Source organism: Triturus cristatus, chromosome 3_1, assembly GCF_964204655.1.
Source record: "Triturus cristatus chromosome 3_1, aTriCri1.1, whole genome shotgun sequence".
In the NCBI taxonomy this organism is placed as follows: domain Eukaryota; kingdom Metazoa; phylum Chordata; class Amphibia; order Caudata; family Salamandridae; genus Triturus; species Triturus cristatus.
The window spans coordinates 657,351,568-657,370,982 of record NC_140583.1 but is presented as its reverse complement, the minus strand read 5'-3'; the positions used below and the strand labels follow the sequence as shown (position 1 = coordinate 657,370,982).

Here is a 19,415-nt window from a genome sequence, read left to right as displayed (position 1 = left end):
AAGGGAATCAAAATTGCTAGAAAGTAGCCGTTCTAGCCAGTTTGCTGTTCTTCAAAGTTACACAACAGAAATGTTACTAGAAAAGAAGAGTGGACTTCAGTGTCTGCTGACCTCTGAGGGAGGAAGCGGGGCAGTGCCGATGTCTTTTCCAAAGTGGTAGCTTCTCTCAGGTCGGATGCCAGACTGTGTTCCAGTCCCCTCATTTAAGCCAGACAGAAAGCTGGTAACACTCTGGGTAAGTGGGCAGAGCCAGGTTCCCTGTTCCTCATACCCGCATCATACAGATGGTGAACTCTAAGACATCTTTCAAACTACCGCAGCTCCCCTGTGACCTCTTCAAGTCTTGTTGCGGCCAAGTATTTAGGTTAGAGACCCCATCCACACCCAGTCACACCCTACACTAGCCCAGTTAAAGACCTATGACTGTCTTATGAGGAGCAGGTTTTAAAAAACGTTTTCAATTGGAGGAAGCCTGGCTCCTACATGAATTTAAACAGTATTGTGAGGAGCTTGAGTGAAGTGAAGAAATTGCTCTTGAAGAAGTGTAAACCATATCGGGGGAAGCAGGACTCACTATTAGAAGAAGGTAAACTGTCCCAGAAAAAGCTGGTCCACCACCTGCAGGAGCTATTAGAAAAATGAGAAAATTTGGTAGAAAAATCACAAAAGTCTAATTTTCTTAAACATGAATCTAGAGATGTTTACATACAAGTGAAGTGTGGTATACTGGTCATTTACTCCCTTCGTGCTGCTCGTATAACACTCCACATTCCTACACACACTACAAAATAAAGTTACAAATGATAAACAGTAATGGCTGACACATGTTGCTTACGGGCTAGATGTTCTCTTTAGCTGCTAGCCCCGTGTGACTCTCCTGTCGGTATTATTTTCTCTGATTCATGATCTTGTTGTCTTATCCCTGTCTGTAGTCAGAGCAGCAGCTCGTGGACTGCGCCCAAGCTTTCAACAACCACGGCTGCAACGGGTGAGTTTCAAAGTCTTCTGTTGTTTGCCTTCCTGTCACATATGGTTACAACTGTAAACATCTGCAGCTGCCTCTACGGCAGAAGCTTTGGTACCACGCACCTTGTTGTAAGATACGGGTGAACGGTTGTTTTCGCGGCAAGTGTATCATGCGTGTCATTCTGTTCTCATTCCCTTCTGCAGGGAAAATTAAATCAGATTTAAGCTTTTTTAATTGATCTTATTCACATGTACTCAGAAGTTCTAAAAGTATTAAACAAGAATGTCAACCAGGTGAGTACCATTAGGTGATAACCAAAGTGACAGGTCAGAAAGGCTATACCATCCCTGAAGCCTGTCTCCTGGGCCTTGCCCTGCGACCTGTACAGCATAAGGCTGGGGTTAAATTTGTAGATTTATGCATTGGCCAGCAGCTGCAGAGGTGGATCCGACTACTATACACTTGCCCGATGGCCCGTGTTCGGGTCAACGGGGTCGTTTAACAAACTTTCGCACTGCATAGGGGGACGTGTCAGGGGTGTCCTCTTTCCCCGATGCTATTTGCGCTGGCCCTGAAGCCCTTGGCGTGAATCAGGAGAGATCCGGTGGTGAGGAGGATTGATTTGGGGGGGGGGGGAGCTTGGAAGAGCGCATCTCGCTGTATGCAGACGATATCCTTCTTTACACGCATCGGCCTCGACAAACGTTACATCGCCTCATTCATATAATAATGTCCTTCGGCTCCTATTCCGGATCCCGCATCAATTGGGACACGTCCTTCGTATTTTCTCCTGCTGGGGACCCGCCGGTTCTAACGTCAGCGTGTTCGGTATTACAGGATAAATTTAAGTACTTGGGTATCTGGATAACCAAGACTGAGGCGGAGTTTATGTGAGTGAATTTGCAGGTGCAGCTCTCTAGGTTGTGGGAGGATGCACTGCATTGGCGGGGGCTCCCAATCTCTCTAATGGGGCGGACAGTCCTCTTCAAGATGATGGCCCTACCGCACATACTGTACGCTGTACAAAACACGCCTTATCGCATTCAGGACTCCTTCTTTCGGACTATTGATTCAGAACTACGCCAGTTACTGTGGGTGGGTGTAGCCCCAGGATTGCACTCAAGAAATTGCAGAAGGGGATGTATGGGGGGGCTGGCAGTCCCGGACCTCAAGAAATATTATTGGGCTGCCCATCTCATAAATGTTAATGGGTGGGTCTTCTCCCCACTAGATGAACCGGCCTACAGAGTGGACAGAATGGTCTTGGGTGAGCGCAGCTACTTGGGGGAGTTGTACTGCAGGGGTAGGGGCTCCACTCCCTGCCACCACACACTAAAATGGTCATGGATATCTGGCATGCGGCAACTAGATTGATGGGGTGGGAGTTGAGGCTCACGGAACAGACCCTACTGTGGGAGGGTGATTTTCTGAAGGAGGTGTATAGACTGCAGGGCTTCCAAAAGTGAAGCCTCATAGGTATTGACGTGCTCGAGGATGTCTGGAAAGGTGGACAAAATTGTGACATTTGATAGTTTGAGGGAGGGCTTTCAAATGGGGGTAGGTGAATATCTTCGGTGCAGACAGTTGCGATCGGCACTTCATTCCCAACTGCCAGAAGGGAGTGTCATTCCAGAATATTCACCTCTAGAGGATAGGCTTCTTTTGGACCCTATGATTCAGAAGGCGGTGTCACTGACGTACAAAAAACTGGAGAACAATACCCCGGACTGCATGGATCCCCTGAGGGAGGCTTGGGAATCAGACGTGGGTTTGTTGGAAGATGATGATTGGTTGGAGACCCTCCAGTGTACCCGGGATATTGCTATCAGGGCGCGCTTTCGACTTGTTTAGCTGCACATCCTTCATAGGTCATATGCTTCGAGAATGGTGCTGGCCCGTATTAAGGGTGGTGGCTCAGAGTTATGTGCCAGGGGGTGTGGCGAGAAGGGATCGTTCTTTCATAGTCTATGGTCCTGCCCTAGGATTCAGAAGTATTGGAAGGGCATAACCCGTGTGATGGAGGCTGTGGTGTGGGCGCAGGTCCCGATTGAGTCTCAGTGGCATATTCTTGGTTTCACCTGAGAGACCATGTGGCCTAAGTGGGCAAAGTTATGATTGGCCCTGGCCGGGGGTAGTCGCAAAAAGGAATATTGCACGTGCTTGGGGGGCGGCATAACCTCCGACTGTGGCTGCATGGATCTGTGATTTGGACTGGTGTTGTGGGGCAGAGCAGGTGGTGTACCAAAGCCGCGGATGTCCCCGCAAATGGGAAAAGATATGGGGGCCTTGGACTTTATACAGGGGTCTGTGATGGGTCCCATGAGGGGTTGTCAATGGGTTTCCTGGGAAGGTTTATAGACGTACTCCTGTGGGTTGCGGGCGGTATTGCCTACAATACAAGTGTATTCTGTGTTTTATAAGGCGTGGCATGGCCAGGGTTGGCAAATGCTTTATTTGTATATCCTTGTGCTGCTTGTATCTGAAGCTTGTTTTGATTTAATGAAAAGAATTAAACAAAAAAATTGTAGATTTATTGCTGATATTGGCAAAATAGACCATCACCATTTATTTGAAATCTGCCTCGGGCCCAGATATCAGATAGTGGGTCGCGCCCAATAAGAAGTTCATATCTAGTGAAAGCATTGTGCTTCACAAGGGAAGAGGCCAGAGGTTTAGGGAAACACTCTATAGCCAGGAAATGGGGTGAGTCGGGCATAGACCTGTCTGAGACTTGGGAAGGTGATACCCGACCCCCATGAATATGAGACCTGCATGTCCACATTCACATTTTGTTGAACCACTCTCACAGCAGCATACTTCCAGTTTATACCCCCCTCTCCTCACAATACTACCTCTCTTAGCAGTGGCCGGTGGAGACATTTGAAAGTGGTGAGGCGTAAAATAATTTTCGTACTGCACTGTGGCGAGCGAGCGTAGCGAGCGACCCCAAACAACCTACAGGGTGTTCGGGGAGTTTCTCCCCCCGAGAAAAGTTTGAAAAAAGAGTGGACAAATGGTGCATTTTCAAGCAAATTTGCGGTCACAGAAACTCCTCTCAACTAATTTGCAAATTTCCACTTTCACCTCACCAATGTTAATACCAATGAGTTGCTAAAGAAAGTGCTGCGCCTGACCTGCAAAATGACGCCGTCAGACCAGGCATCCTGTCTTCCTTGGTTTTACTGCCTCCATAAGAACAACATTTCAAGTGCTCAGTGACAAAGGCCTGCCAGAAATGCTCCATCCTCTACAGATGGGTGTCTCATAAAGTAATCCGAAAAACTCCACCTTGTGACTTACACAACTGAACATGTTGGTATTGTTACTAATTGCAACTGAACCGCACTGTCAGCTGCATCAACCAAAACTACCTGTTTATAGGCAAAAACACAAACTAGGACACCCCGAACACACCCCAAATCGGTTCCATTGGATAAAATGGGAACCCCCCACTCTCCTCCACATTGCAATATCAACCCCTTCCCCAACACCAATTTCCGTCACATTTCTCACACACACAATCGCCCCAGCTATCAATCACAATAGCTGGAACTACATGTTTTATAGGCAAAAATACAAGCTGCGCAACCCTAAACACAACCCATCTCCTTCTATTGGATAACATGGGGAACCCCCCACCTCCACTAACGTTTCCATTTCTAGCACTTCCCCATCACCAATCACACCTAAACTTCTCACAAATATACTACACAACCCCACCTATTAGCTCCATCACCCAAAACTACATGCTTATAGGCAAAATCCAAACTATTCACTTTCCGAAACACCCCAACACCTCCATTGGATAACATTGCAAACCGTACCTTCACGAAAAACGCTATTTTCCGTACTTCCACTTGTGCCCTGGGTACAATCCATGTAACCGCAAACCAGTGACAATCCATTTTTGGAAAGTAGTTTCTGCATTCTCTGTTTTTGGATTCCTCTCTAAATACACTGTAAACTTTTTGAAATATAGGGTAATCCCACCTGCACTTATACCAATAATAACGCAAGTAAAACTACATATCGCCCTTATGCTTTTTACTGACGTCTTTTAATACACCATGTATCATAATATATCAAAATTAAAAATGCTCCCCTACCAATGTACTAAATTATTCAGTATTATAGAACCCACTTGTTCTACATGCAAAAAACTGCAGTATTCACGTAATTACATTGCATATGTTTGGACGCTATGGGCTACGTGCTCACCCAGGCATGTACAGACGCCTAGCTGTACTTTTCGGGATTGTACACATTTAACAAATGTACGTCGTTATACCGAATAAATGCCCGGAGCCTCCTTAGGTCTCCCGGGGTGACCCAAACTCGAAATTCCTTTTTGCCTTTACAGGGAAGGCCTTCCACAAGAGCAGGCTAGAGCGCCTTCGGGGCCTCTCTGCGCACGTTTGTGAAGGGATGCAGCGAGTACAAGGAACACACTTGCCAATGACTAACACAACTGAACATGTTGGTATTGTTACTAATTGCAACCGAACCACACTGTCAGCTACATCAGCCAAAACTACCTGTTTATAGGCAAAAACACAAACTAGGACACCCCAAATCTCACAAATATACTACACAACCCCACCTATTAGCTCCATCACCCAAAACTACATGTTTATAGGCAAAAATCCAAACTATTCACTTTCTGAAACACCCCAACACCTCCATTGGATAACACTGCAAACAGGACCTTCACGAAAAACGCTATGTTTGCGGCATATGAGCTGCAGATTACACACTGTGCAAAGATCGCCATATGGTGTTGGGCCCGGATGTTTGCAATTCCTCTTGGAAAGTCTTTGGAAGTCACGAGGTATGTGACTCCTCCTTTGGATCGTATTGCGCATGGGCTTCGGCTCCATCCTCAGATTGTTTTTTTCCGCCATCGGGCTCGGATTTGTTCTTCGTGCTCCAGTTCCGAACAGTTTCCAGTTCTTCTGATCGGCACGCAATCCTCCCCTTTTCGCGGTATTGTTTTCGATCGCGATCTCCACACTCGACGCGACTCTCATTGTTCGAAGTCTTCGATTCCAGTCGTCAACGAAGGCCTTCGGGCCTACCTAAGCTCCGGTCCTGGCTGATGGAAAGGACTCCATTCAAGAAGTGTCCTCGATGTGGGTCCAAATTTCCCCACACCGATCTCGATGAGGTGTGCAACCTCTGCCTCTCCTCTGAACACAAGGCTCAAGACTGTCTGGCGTGCAAATCCTTCCGGTCCAAGAAGACCATTCAAGACCGAAGGGTGAGGAGAACCATGGCACACTCGTCGACAGCGATCCCAGACGACATCTTCGGAGAAGGCGTCGATGCTCCAGAAGAATAGCACACCGAAGAGGGCTTCGTCAGCGCCTCCGAAGCCAACGACTCAGATGTCGAGGACATCACTCCGGCACAAAGGGGCGTGAGTACTAACATCCACCCCCACCCCACACCCTCGACGGCATCGAAAAAGGCTTCGGTCATGCCTTCACCCTCGGGCCTAGGCACGACCAAAGACATTGCTTCCCACACCTCGCCTTCGGGCCCGGTTAAGAAGCCTATCAAGCCTTCTGGAGGCTCGGGCTCGAGCCAGCCTACCGTCGGTGCCGAGAAACACTCCTCCGCACTGGTGCCGAAAAAGAAAATGGCCTCCTCCTTATCACCGAGCTCCACACTGAAGCACTCGGCGCCGAAGACAAGCACCAGCTCCTCGGTACCGACACCATCCCCGGAGCCGAGCAAAAAAACAAAAGCCATCGACACCCACACCTCGAAGCCGACAGTCAACTCGGAGCCCAGGGAACAACCAGCCATCTCGAAGCCGCACAGTTCAAAACAACGAACCGATGCCGACTCCAAGACCAAAAAACCTACGGCCCGACGCCTTTGGCGCCGACGGATCAGCCACTAACTGTGAACTATTTTGGCCTGATCCACTACAAAAATCTTGTCAAAGACCCTAAAACTGAACATTTGATGCTCAGCATCAAAAAGAGACCGCTGGACAAGCCTGCCCCAGCTCCACCTCCAAAGAGGAAAGACTTTGCTACCTCCCCTTTGAGAATAGCTTCACCCCCTCCTCCTCCTCCACCTCTTCCTCCACCTCCTCCTTCTCCTCCCCCACCTCATCATTCCCCCACACCCTCTCCGGATGAGGATGATGACGATGTCTACGATGACACAGGGAACGAGCCCCATGACCAACCCACAGGGGACCCCACTCATACAGGCTCCCCAGACCCATGGGACGACTATAACATTCCAGACATCCCTAACATCCCGCAGGACGATCTTTACCCTTCAAGACTGTCCCCCCCGGAAGACACTATGGGGTTTAACCAACTACTCCATAGGGCTGCACACTACCACGGAGTGGATCTCCATACAGACCCGATGGAGGAGGACTTCCTCCTAGATACCTTTGACACAACACACAGGGCCACTTCCATCCTGCCCATGCTTAAAGGGGTTATCAAGCACGCGCCGGAGGTCTTTAAAGACCCGGTCAGGGCCAGGGTCATCAACCCTCGCATCGAGAAGAAGTATAAGGCCGGCCCTACAGACCCCACCTACATCAGAGGGCCAGCACCACTAGACTCCCTAGTAGTGTCCACTGCAAGAAAGCGTGCAAACTCACAGGCATCGGGCGACGCACCACCACCTGATAAGGAGTCCAAACTCTTGGACGCATCTGGCAAGCGCACTGCATCCCAGGCTGCCAACATATGGTGCATCGCAAACACACAAGCGCTTTTGGCAAGATATGACAGGGCACATTATGATGAACTGGAAGCCATAATGCAACACCTCCCTGACAAATACAAAAATAGAGCCAACGAGCTAATCAGGAGTGTAAAACCATCATCAACACCTCCATTCGCTGCGCACTAGATGTAGCTGACAGCGCCTCTAGGGCAATTAACACCAGCGTCCTCCTCCGTAGGCATGCCTGGCTACGAATTTCAGGTTTCAAACCAGAGGTGCAGGCTTCCATCTTGAACCACCCATTTGACCAGGAACATCTGTTGGGCCCAAAAGTTGACGACGCCCTGGAAAAAATGAAAAAAGACACAGATACGGCGAAGTCTATGGGAGCCTTACAGTCGCACCCTCCCAGGCGCTCCTTTAGCCGCTCTTCCTTTCGAAGCACCTCCAGAGGCTACTCCTCCGATAACGCTTCTACTTCCTATAAAGCCCCTACCCAATCCACCTTCACAAGGGGTTACCAAAGAGGCGGCTACAGGGGCAACAATAATAAAGGCAGAGGCAAGAATAACACCTCCTGCTCTGCCTCCACCCCTACCCAATGACTTCCCTCCACTCCCCCCAGACCATCCCACTCCGGTCGGGGGCAGACTCCACAATTTCCTTCCAGTCTGGACTACTATCACCTCAGACAAATGGGTAACACAAATAATTTGGTCAGGCTACTGCCTCGAACTAACATCTACCCCCCCAAACATTCCACCCAAACAACACCCAATGTCACAGGAACATTTGTCACTACTAAAGCAGGAGGTAATCCCCCTCCTACAAAAGAGTGCGATAGAACTAGTTCCTACCCACCAACAAAATATGGGAGTTTACTTCCTATATTTTCTCATACCAAAAAGGGACGACACTCTAAGGCCCATCCTAGACCTCAGACCCCTAAATCACTATATACACTCAGACCATTTCCACATGGTCACACTCCAGCAGGTACTTCCCCTGCTCTCCCAAAACGACTTCCTTGCCACCCTAGACCTTAAGGACGCCTATTTCCACATTCCTGTTCACAAGGCTCACAGGAAGTTTCTCAGATTTGGAGTGGACGGTCAACACTATCAATTCAAAGTGCTCCCATTTGGAGTCACCACAGCACCACGGGTGTTTACCAAGTGCCTAGCAGTAGTGGCAGCACACCTGCGAAGACAACACATCCATGTCTTCCCATACCTAGACGACTGGCTCATAAAAGCCAACTCCTACAACCAGTGTGTACAACACACTCACGCCACTATCCAACTACTTCAAGAAACTGGGCTTCACAGTAAATCACACGAAGTCCCATCTGCAACCGTCCCATGTAAAACAATACCTCGGTGCCACCATAGACACCTCAAAAGTGCTAGCCTATCCTAGTCCTGCCAGGATAGCAAGCATTTAGGCTCTACGCGCCAAATTTCAACCGGAACACTCTCTTCCAGCTTGAGTGTTCATGCAACTTATAGGAATGATGGCCTCTTGCATATTCATAGTACCTCACGCAAGACTCCAGATTCGTCCTCTCCAAGAGTGCTTAGCGCGCCAATGGAACCAGGCCCAGGGGCAACTGACAGATCTGGTGTTGGTAGACAGTCGTGCCCATCACTCTCTGCAGTGGTGGATCACCAAAAACCTTTCCAAAGGTCGACCGTTCCTGGAACCGGTTCCTCAGATAGTACTGACAGCGGACGCATCGCTTTCCGGCTAGGGGAGCTCACCTACTACATCACACCATGCAGGGCAGGTGGACACCTCAACAAAAGTTACTCCACATCAACCATCTGGACTTACTAGCCATATTCTTAGCCCTAAAGGCCTTTCAAACTCATGTCTCAGGCAAGGCCGTCTTAGTCCGCACGGACAACATGACAGCCATGTACTATATACAAAAACAAGGTGGCACACACTCTCCGCAGCTCTCTCAACTAGCACAGAGCATATGGAGATGGGCCATACCCCCAAAAAATCTTTCTCCTAGCCCAACATGTCCCAGGAGTCCAAAACATGATGGCCGATCTGCTGAGCAGACAACACAACAGATCCACGAGTGGGAACTCCATCCACAAGTTCTTCACCCGTACTTTAAAATGTGGGGACATCCACAGATAGACCTCTTCGCCACCCACGAAAACGCCAAATGCCCAAGCTTCGCCGCCAGGTATCCACACCCATCGTCCAAAGGCAATGCGATATGGATGAACCGGTCAGGCAGATTTGCGTACGCCTTTCCGCCTCTCCCACTCATTCCATTAGTGGTGCGCAAACTACAACAACACTCCCTCACTCTCATCCTAGTAGCTCTAACTTGGGCCAGACAACCGTGGTACACCACACTGCTGGAACTATCTGTAGTACCGCACCAAAAGTTACACCTCTCTCCACGCACCCGGACCCAGCTCAGCTCAACCTTGCTATCTGGCTCCTGAAATCCTAGAATTCAGTTATCTAAATCTTCCCCCTGACTGTATGAACGTAATTAGAAAAGCTAGACGACCTACCACTAGAGCTTGCTACGCAGCCAAGTGGAAACGTTTTGTGGTCTATTGTCACAACAATAACTTCAATCCCCTAGATGTGTCCATTCAAAACATCATAGGCTATTTACTACACCTACAAAGATGCAACCTAGCCTACATGTCTATTAGACTGCACCTTGCGGCCATAGCGGCCTATCTACAAAACAGACAACATCTATCATTCTTTAGAGTACCTGCCATAAAAGCTTTCATGGAAGGCCTCAAAAGAATAATTCCCCCAAGAGTGCCACCCTCACCTGTGTGGAACCTAAACATCGTTCTCACCAGACTAAAGGGGGCCCCCCTTTGAACCTCTACACAAATGTGAACTTCAATTCCTAACATGGAAAACTGCTTTTCTGGTAGCCATTACTTCCCTCAGAAGGGTCAGTGAGATACAAGCACTCACCATTCAAGAACCTTTTCTGCAAATGCATCATAACAAAGTTGTTCTCCGCACTAATCCAAAATTCCTCCCTAAGGTCATTTCTCCCTTTCATCTAAACCAATCTGTGGAACTGCCCGTATTCTTCTCGCAGCCACAGACCATTGCAGAAAGAGCTCTCCACACACTAGATGTCAAACGAGCCTTACTCTACTACATCGAGAGAACACAACCCTTTCGTAAAACCAAACAACTGTTTGTATCTTTCTCACCACCACACAAAGGCAACCCCATCTCCAAATCTGGGATAGCTAGGTGGATTGTTAAATGCATACAGATTTTCTACCACAAAGCAAAACAAACGCTATCTGTTCCCCCTAAAGCCCACTCTATACGTAAGATAGGGGCTTCCATGGCATTTTTAGGAAACATTCCCTTAGATGACATCTGCAGAGCAGCTACAAGGTCTACACCGCACACTTCCACTAAACACTATTGTGTAGATGTGCAAACTAAGCAACAAGCTAGTGTGGGCCAGGCTGTACTCAAAACATTGTTTCAAACCACTGCAACAGATACTGGTGGTCGCTGCTAGGAGCGAGTACTGCTATATAATCTATGCACAGTGTGTAATCTGCAGCTCATATGCCTCGAACGACAAATGCTACTTACCAGTATGCATCTGTTCTTGGCATGTAGAGCTGCAGATCTACACACGCCCACCCACCTCCCTGGCTACCTGTGTCTGTTCCAGTCTATCTTATTTAGATACAACACACATGGGTTTCTTGACTGTAGTTACTACGCTCCATCTTTCCCTGCTGGCGAAAAACAATCTGAGGATGGAGCCGAAGCACATGCGCAATACGATCCAAAGGAGGAGTCACATACCTCGTGACTTCCAAAGACTTTCCAAGAGGAAAAACAACTGCAAACATCTGGGCCCAACACCAGATGGCGATCTATGCACAGTGTGTAGATCTGCAGCTCTACATGCCAAGAACAGATGCATACTGGTAAGTAGCATTTGCCTTTCCGTGCTGCCACTACTTTGATCATCTTCAAACTTGGCCACTAGTTCCTGCGATTCCCAACAACTTCACCAAGTCACAACTCAACTGATCTACTGGAAGGGGTACGGCTTTTCATCCAAGCATACCCCACCCCCCAACATTGAAATGCACCCATAAATCAACCAAATCTGGCCAAAATCGATATGCATTGGCCAAGGGAAATCACAGCAGAAGAGAGACCATTTAGTTTCGTTTTTTAAACTAAACCCCCCCCCCCCGCGCGCACCTACGGATGCCTTAGTGTGTGAGGTGTGAAGCTGCAGGCTTATTTTTTCTGCACAGTTTGCCCGACCTCACTCCCTCTTCCGTGGGTGCTAATTGTATCCGGAGTGCGCAGCATTTCACAGGGTACACTGAGTGGATCTGTCCCTGCTGCAAGGCGCACACATACAGCACACGGTAAACAAAATACAAATAGCTCTTTTTCTTTTCCGTATACTACGAAATGATATGTGGGTAGCTCTTACCCTCTTGCCGCCACACACCTGTTTAAGCCAGTACGCCGCCAGCCGGGAACTTGTCCCAATAGAAGCCCGGACCTTTCGGTGTTAGTCAGGCCTACGGCTGCCTCGAGAGACTACAGTCAGTGGCAAGTCAACCGAGCCTACATGAGCAGCTGCAGCAGTAAATCCAGACGCTGCTCTCAATCTTGGCGCTGCTCTCTACTCTCCGAGTAGAGAGCAGTGCCAGGATTGGGTTGAGCAGGCAAAGTCGCCGCTCATTTTTTGCCTACTGGGGACAATTATTTAGGCCAGCCCCCACTCACCGATACTGTTTTTGCTGAAAAGCCACTGCGCGCATGTTGGGTTCCTGGCCGGGTAAAGGCAGCCGGCCAAACCCAACATGCGCACTACCGTCGTGCCACAGACAGCTGCTGAGCCGCACAGTCCGCACTCATTATTTCCTGCCAGTGCGCGCCGCTCTTCACTGTCAAGTCACGTGACACCGCCGCGCGAGAGCGCCGGTTTAAATTATTTATAAATTTTTAGAAGAATTTCAACTTTCAAACTTTAAAATATGTACTTATTTCAAAGTTTGAAAGTTGAAAATGGTACAATAATTATAAGTGAGGCAACGCCTCACCGCCCTAATCCAAAAACCGCCACTGGGTAACAGGTTACTGGTTTTACTTACTGGTTTTGTTTGTTTTACAAATGTTATTTATCTAATACCCGCACCTCAGCTATTCTATAATATGCAGCAGTATTGCATGACTGTTTACTATATCTATTACAACCTGAAGGGCGATCATAAGGTACTGTTGTCAAAGAGAAATGATGTGCATGCGTAGTTTACTGCTACTTCAGTATACCCCAAATGATGCATGTAGCTACTTGTTGATATCAGTAGCACTAAAATGATACTTTAAGAAAGTGAGCACTAACAGCTGAGCAGTATGCCCCTACGGGGCAAAGTTAAGTGAAATGAGCCAGAAAACGTTCCTTAGGGTCAGGAGTACAATAACAACCTTTCTTTGGCAAATAGAATACATGTGGGGCGAGGAGCAAATAAAGATGTAAATGCCCAGTAATACACTGAACAGTTGTTAAGTAGGTTCCACTCTAAGCAATCTCCCAGAGTGGTGTTAGATTCCCATTAAATTCGATCCCACTTTCAGAAACGTTATCAAACCTCACTTCCCATTCTTCATTCTTTCAAGGCTAGGGTTTATCACTTTTCACTTTACTGAGGACAAATAATATGTTCGAGGCATATGAGCTGCAGATTACACACTTTTGCATAGATCGCCATCTGGTGTTGGGCCCGGATGTTTGCAGATTGTTTTTCCTCTTGGAAAGTCTTTGGAAGTCACGAGGTCGGTGACTCCTCCTTTGGATCGTATTGCGCATGGGCTTCGGCTCCATCCTCAGATAGTTTTTTTCCGCCATCGGGCTCGGATGTAATCTTCGCGCTCCGGTTCCGAACATTTTCCAGTTCGACGATCGAAGCGGAATCCTCACCTCACATCGCTTTATTGTTTCGATCGCGGTCTCCTCAATCAACGAACCTTCTCATCGACAAATCTTCGGTTCCAGTCGTCGACGGCGACCTTCGGGCCTACCCAAGCTCCGGTCCCGGCTGATGGAAAGAACTCCATTCAAGAAGTGCCCTCGATGTGGGTCCAAGTTACCCCACACCGATCCTTATGAGGTATGCAACCTCTGCCTCTCCCCTGAGGCTCGAGACTGTCCGGCCTGTAAGTCTTTCAGATCGAAAAAGACTATTCGGGACCGAAGAGCCAGACGAAACATGGCACACTCCTCGACCTCCATTCCAGTCGATATCTTCGGAGACGACATCGAAGATCCGGGACAGCAGCGCACCGAAGAGGACCTCGTCAGTGCTTCCGAGGCTGACGACTCAGATGTGGAAGACATCACTCCGGCGCAGAGGGTCGTGAGTACTATACCCCCCCCCACACCCGCGCCAACACCCAAAAAGGCTTCGGTCACACCTTCGCCTCTGGGCCTAAGCAAGACCAGAGACACTGCTTCACACACCCCACCTTCGGGCCCGGTGAAGAAACCAAGTAAGCCTTCCGGCGGCTCGGGCTCGAGCCAGCCTGCCAGCGGTGCCGAGAAACACACTTCGGCACCGAAAAAGAAACCGGCCTCTACCTCGACACCGAGCTCCGCACCGAAGCCCTCGGGGTCGAAACCCGGCGCTTCCGTACCGACGCCATCTTCACTATCGACCAAACCCCATAAGGCCCTCGGCACCGACACTTCCAAGCCGAAGCCCATCTCGGCGCCGACCAAGAAATCGGAGGTTCCCAAGCCCAGTGCTAAGCAAACTGGCACGGACAAGCCTAAAAAGTCATCGGCCCCGAAGACTTCGGCGCCGACGGACCAAACACTGTCACAGGAACTATTTACACCGGATCCCTTACAAAATACTCTCACCAGGGATCCAAAAACTGGACATCTGGCACTCTCTTCCAAAAAGAGACATTTGGACAAACCGGCTCCGCCTCCACCTCCAAAGAGGAAGGACTCTGCTACCTCTCCTTTCAGAATACCTTCCCCACCTCCTCCACCCTCTCCTCCTCCGCCCCCTCCGCCTTCTCCACCCCCACATCATCGCTCTTCGACCCCCTCTCCAGACGATGATGATCAGGGGGACCCATATCACGATATAGGGGATGTGCCCCAAAACCCCAGCCCTACAGGATCCCCAGACCCATGGGACGACTATAATAACCCAGATATCCCCGACGTCCCACAAGATGACCTTTACCCTTCCAGGCCATCTCCACCGGAAGACTCATTAGGGTTCCACCATCTACTTCAAAGGGCGGCACACTATCACGGGGTAGAGTTGCACACTGACCCAGTGGAGGAGGATTTCCTCCTCGACACATTTGATACCACACATAGGTCTACCTCCATACTACCTATGCTTAAGGGGGTGGTAAAGCATGCGCCAGAGATTTTTAAAGACCCAGTCAGGGCCAGGGTCATTAACCCACGCATAGAAAAAAAATACAAAGCTGCCCCCACAGATCCCGCCTATATCAAAGGGCCAGCGCCACTAGATTCACTAGTAGTTTCCACTGCACGAAAAAGAACAAATTCCCAGGCGTCAGGCGAAGCAACACCACCTGATAAAGAGTCAAAGCTACTGGACGCATCAGGAAAGCGCACTGCATCACAGGCAGCCAATATATGGCGTATCGCCAACACCCAAGCGCTATTGGCCAGATATGATAGGGCACATTATGATGAATTGGAAAACATAATGCACCACCTCCCTGAAAAATATAAAACTAGGGCCAATGAATTAATTCAAACTCCATACACTGTGCCTTAGATGCAGCAGACACAGCCTCCAGGGCCATTAATACTAGCGTCCTCCTCCGTGGCCATGCTTGGCTAAGAATATCAGGATTTAAACCAGATGTACAAGCCTCCATCCTTAATCATCCCTTTGACCAGGAACACCTATTCGGCCCAAAGGTAGATGAGGCCCTCGAAAAAATGAAGAAGGATACCGATACGGCGAAGTCCATGGGAGCCCTACAGTCACACCCTCCTAGGCGCTCTTTTCGCCGCTCTTCCTTTCGGAGTACATCTAGAGGCTACTCCTCAGATAACGCGTCCACTTCCTACAAATCCCCCACTCAGTCCACCTTCACAAGGGGTTATCAAATAGGCAGCTATAGGGGCAACAATAATAAAGGCAGAGGTAAAACAAATACCGCCCGCTCTGCCACACCGCCTACCCAATGACTTCCCCCCGCTCCCTCCAGACCATCCCACTCCGGTCGGGGGCAGACTTAAAAATTTCCTTCATGTCTGGGAGACCATCACCTCAGAAAAATGGGTGACCCAAATTATTCGGTCAGGATACTGCCTGAAATTAACATCTACCCCCCCCAAACATTCCACCCAGGCAACGCCCAATGTCACAGGAACATTCCACATTACTAAAGCAGGAGGTAATCTCCCTCCTACAAAAACAGGCAATGGAACACGTTCCCGTCAATCAGCAAAATTCAGGGGTCTACTCCCTATATTTTCTAATACCATAAAGGGACGAGACTCTACGACCTATTCTAGATCTCCGGCCCCTAAACACATACATACACTCAGACCATTTTCACATGGTAATGCTTCAGCAGGTGCTTCCGCTCCTCTCCCAGAACGACTTTCTCACCACACTGGACTTGAAAGACGCATACTTCCACATTCCAGTACACCATGCTCACAGAAAGTACCTCAGATTTGTAGTGGACGGACAACACTACCAGTTCAAGGTGCTCCCATTCGGAGTCACAACAGCACCACGGGTATTCACCAAGTGCCTAGCGGTAGTGGCGGCACACCTCAGAAGACAGCACATTCACGTCTTCCCATACTGGCTGATAAAAGCCACTTCATACAACCAATGTGTACACCACACCGCCACTACAATCCAACTACTTCACCAACTAGGCTTCATGGTGAACCACCAAAAGTCCCAGCTAACACCATCCCACATAAAACAATACCTCGGTGCCACCATAGACACCTCAAAAGCAATAGCCTACCCCAATCCGACCAGGATTGCAAGCATTCAGGCTTTGCGACAAAAATTCGTACTTCAACACTCCCTTCCAGCAAGAGTGTTTATGCAACTGATAAGGATGATGGCCTCTTGCATTTTCATAGTGCCTCACGCAAGACTCCAGATGCGTCCACTCCAAGAGTGCTTAGCCCGCCAATGGAACCTGGGCAACTGACTGATCTGGTGTTGGTAGACGGTCGTACCCATCGCTCTCTGCAGTGGTGGAGCACCACAAACCTTTCCAAAGGTCGACCGTTCCTGGACCCGGTTCCACAGATAATACTAACAACAGACGCATCGCTCTCCGGCTGGGGAGCTCACCTATTACACCTCACAGTGCAGGGCACATGGACGCCTCAACAAAAGTTACTCCATATCAACCATCTGGAGTTACTAGCAATCTCTCTAGCCTTAAAATCCTTTCAACCACGGATTTCAGGCAAGGCAGTCCTCATTCGCACAGACAACATGACGGCCATGTATTATATTCAAAAACAAGGCGGCACACACTCTCCACAGCTCTCTCAATTAGCACAAAGCATATGGAGATATGCTCAGCAGACAGACGCAACAGATCCACGAGTGGGAACTTCACCCGCAGGTTCTTCACCCGTTCTTTCAAATGTGGGGCATCCACAGATAGACCTCTTCACCACCCACGAAAACAAAAAATGCCCAAGCTTCGCCGCCAGATACCCACACCCATTGTCCAAAGGGAATGTGATATGGATGAACTGGTCAGGCAAATTTGCGTGTGCTTTTCCACCTCTCCCACTAATTCCATTAGTGGTGCTAAAGCTACAACAGCATTCCCTCACACTGATCCTAGTAGCTCCAACATGGGCCAGACAACCGTGGTACACTACGCTGCTGGAACTCTCGGTAGTACCACACCAAAAGCTACACCTCTCACCATGCCTCCTAACCCAGAACCATGGAGAGATCAGGCACCCGGACCCAGCTCAGCTCAACCTTGCGATCTGGCTCCTGAAATCCTAGAATTCAGATACCTAAACCTTCCCCCTGACTGTATGAACGTCATCAGAGAAGCTAGACGCCCTACCACTAGAGCCTGCTACGCTGCCAAGTGGAAAAGATTTGTTGTTTATTGCCATAACAACACAATCAATCCTCTAGACGTGTCTATGCAACACATCATATGCTACTTACTCCACCTACAAAGGTGTAATCTAGCCTATACCTCCATTCGGCTACACCTCGCAGCAATTGCAGCTTACCTACAAAACAGGCAGCACTTTTCAGAGTACCTGCCATTAAAGCCTTCATGGAAGGCCTCAAAAGAATAATTTCCCCCAAAGTACCACCCTCACCTGTGTGGAACTTAAATATCGTTCTCACAAGGCTGATGGGGCCTCCCTTCGAACCTTTGCATAAATGCGAACTGCAATTTCTCACATGGAAAACAGCTTTCCTTGTAGCCATCACTTCCCTTAGAAGGGTCAGTGAGATACAAGCACTTACCATACAAGAGCCTTCCGGTCCAAGAAAACCATTCGAGACCGAAGGGCACGAAGAACTATGGCACACTCGTCGACGGCGATTCCAGACGACATCTTCGGGGAAGGCGTCGACGCTCCAGAAGGACAACACACCGACGAGGGCCTCATCCGACGATTCAGATGTGGAGGACATCACTCTGGCACAGAGGATCGTGAGTACCGAAGCCCCCCCCCTCCCACACCCTCGACGGCACCGAAAAAGGCTTCGGTCACGCCTTTGCCTCCAGGCCTAGGCAAGACCAAAGACACTGCTTCCCACACCGCACCTTCGGGACCCGTAAAGAAGCCTATTAAGCCTTCCAGCGGCTCGGGCTTGTGCCAGTCCACCGTCCGTGCCGAGAAACACTCCTCCGCACAGACGGCGAAAAAGAAAATGGCCTCCTCCTCGGCACCGAGCTCCATACCGAAACACTTGGCGCCGAAAACCAGCTCCAGCTCCTCGGTACCGACACCATCCCCGGAACCGAGCAAAAAACACAAGGCCACCGACACTGACATCTCGAAGCCGAAAACCATCTAGGCACCGAGTAAACAGACAGCCCTTTCCAAGCCGCATACTTCGAAACAGCGGACTAGCGCAGACTCTAAAGCAAGAAAACCAACATCCCCGATGCCTTCGGCGCCGACGGACAAACCACCCTCGGAAGAACTTTTTACACCTGATCCATTGCAAAAGACATTGATCAAGGACCCCAAAATCGGACATTTGGAGACAGCTGGAAAAGCCTGCCCCACCTCTACCTCCAAAGAGGAAGGACTCTGCTACCTCCCCTTTCAGAATTCCTTCGCCACCTCCTCCACCCCCTCCACCTTCTCCCCCCCCACCTCATCATTCCCCCACACCCTCTCCGGATGATGATAATGATGATGTCTATGAAGACATAGGGGACGTACCCCATGACCTACCTACAGGGGACCCCACTCCCACAGGCTCCCCAGACCCATGGGACGACTATAACATCCCTGACATTCCTAATGTCCCGCAAGATGATCTCTACCCTTCGAGATCATCCCCACCAGAAGACTCATTAGGGTTCAACCACTTACTCCAAAGGGCTGCACACTATCACGGGGTAGATCTCCATACCGACCCAGTGGAGGAGGACTTCCTCCTCGATACTTTTGACATCACGCATAGGGCCCCCTCCATACTGCCCATGCTCAAAG

General features: G+C 49.4%; 1 protein-coding gene across 3 annotated transcripts in view; it reads left to right on the top strand.

The window, feature by feature from the left end:
- The window catches only part of CTSH (cathepsin H), a 222,907-nt gene that overhangs the window by 78,962 nt on the left and 124,530 nt on the right, over positions 1-19,415 (top strand). For all 3 annotated transcript variants that reach the window (XM_085644698.1, XM_085644696.1, XM_085644697.1), the window contains one exon: positions 933-988. In XM_085644698.1, coding sequence (XP_085500824.1) covers positions 933-988 — 56 coding nt within the window. The remainder of the gene's footprint in view (positions 1-932; positions 989-19,415) is intronic.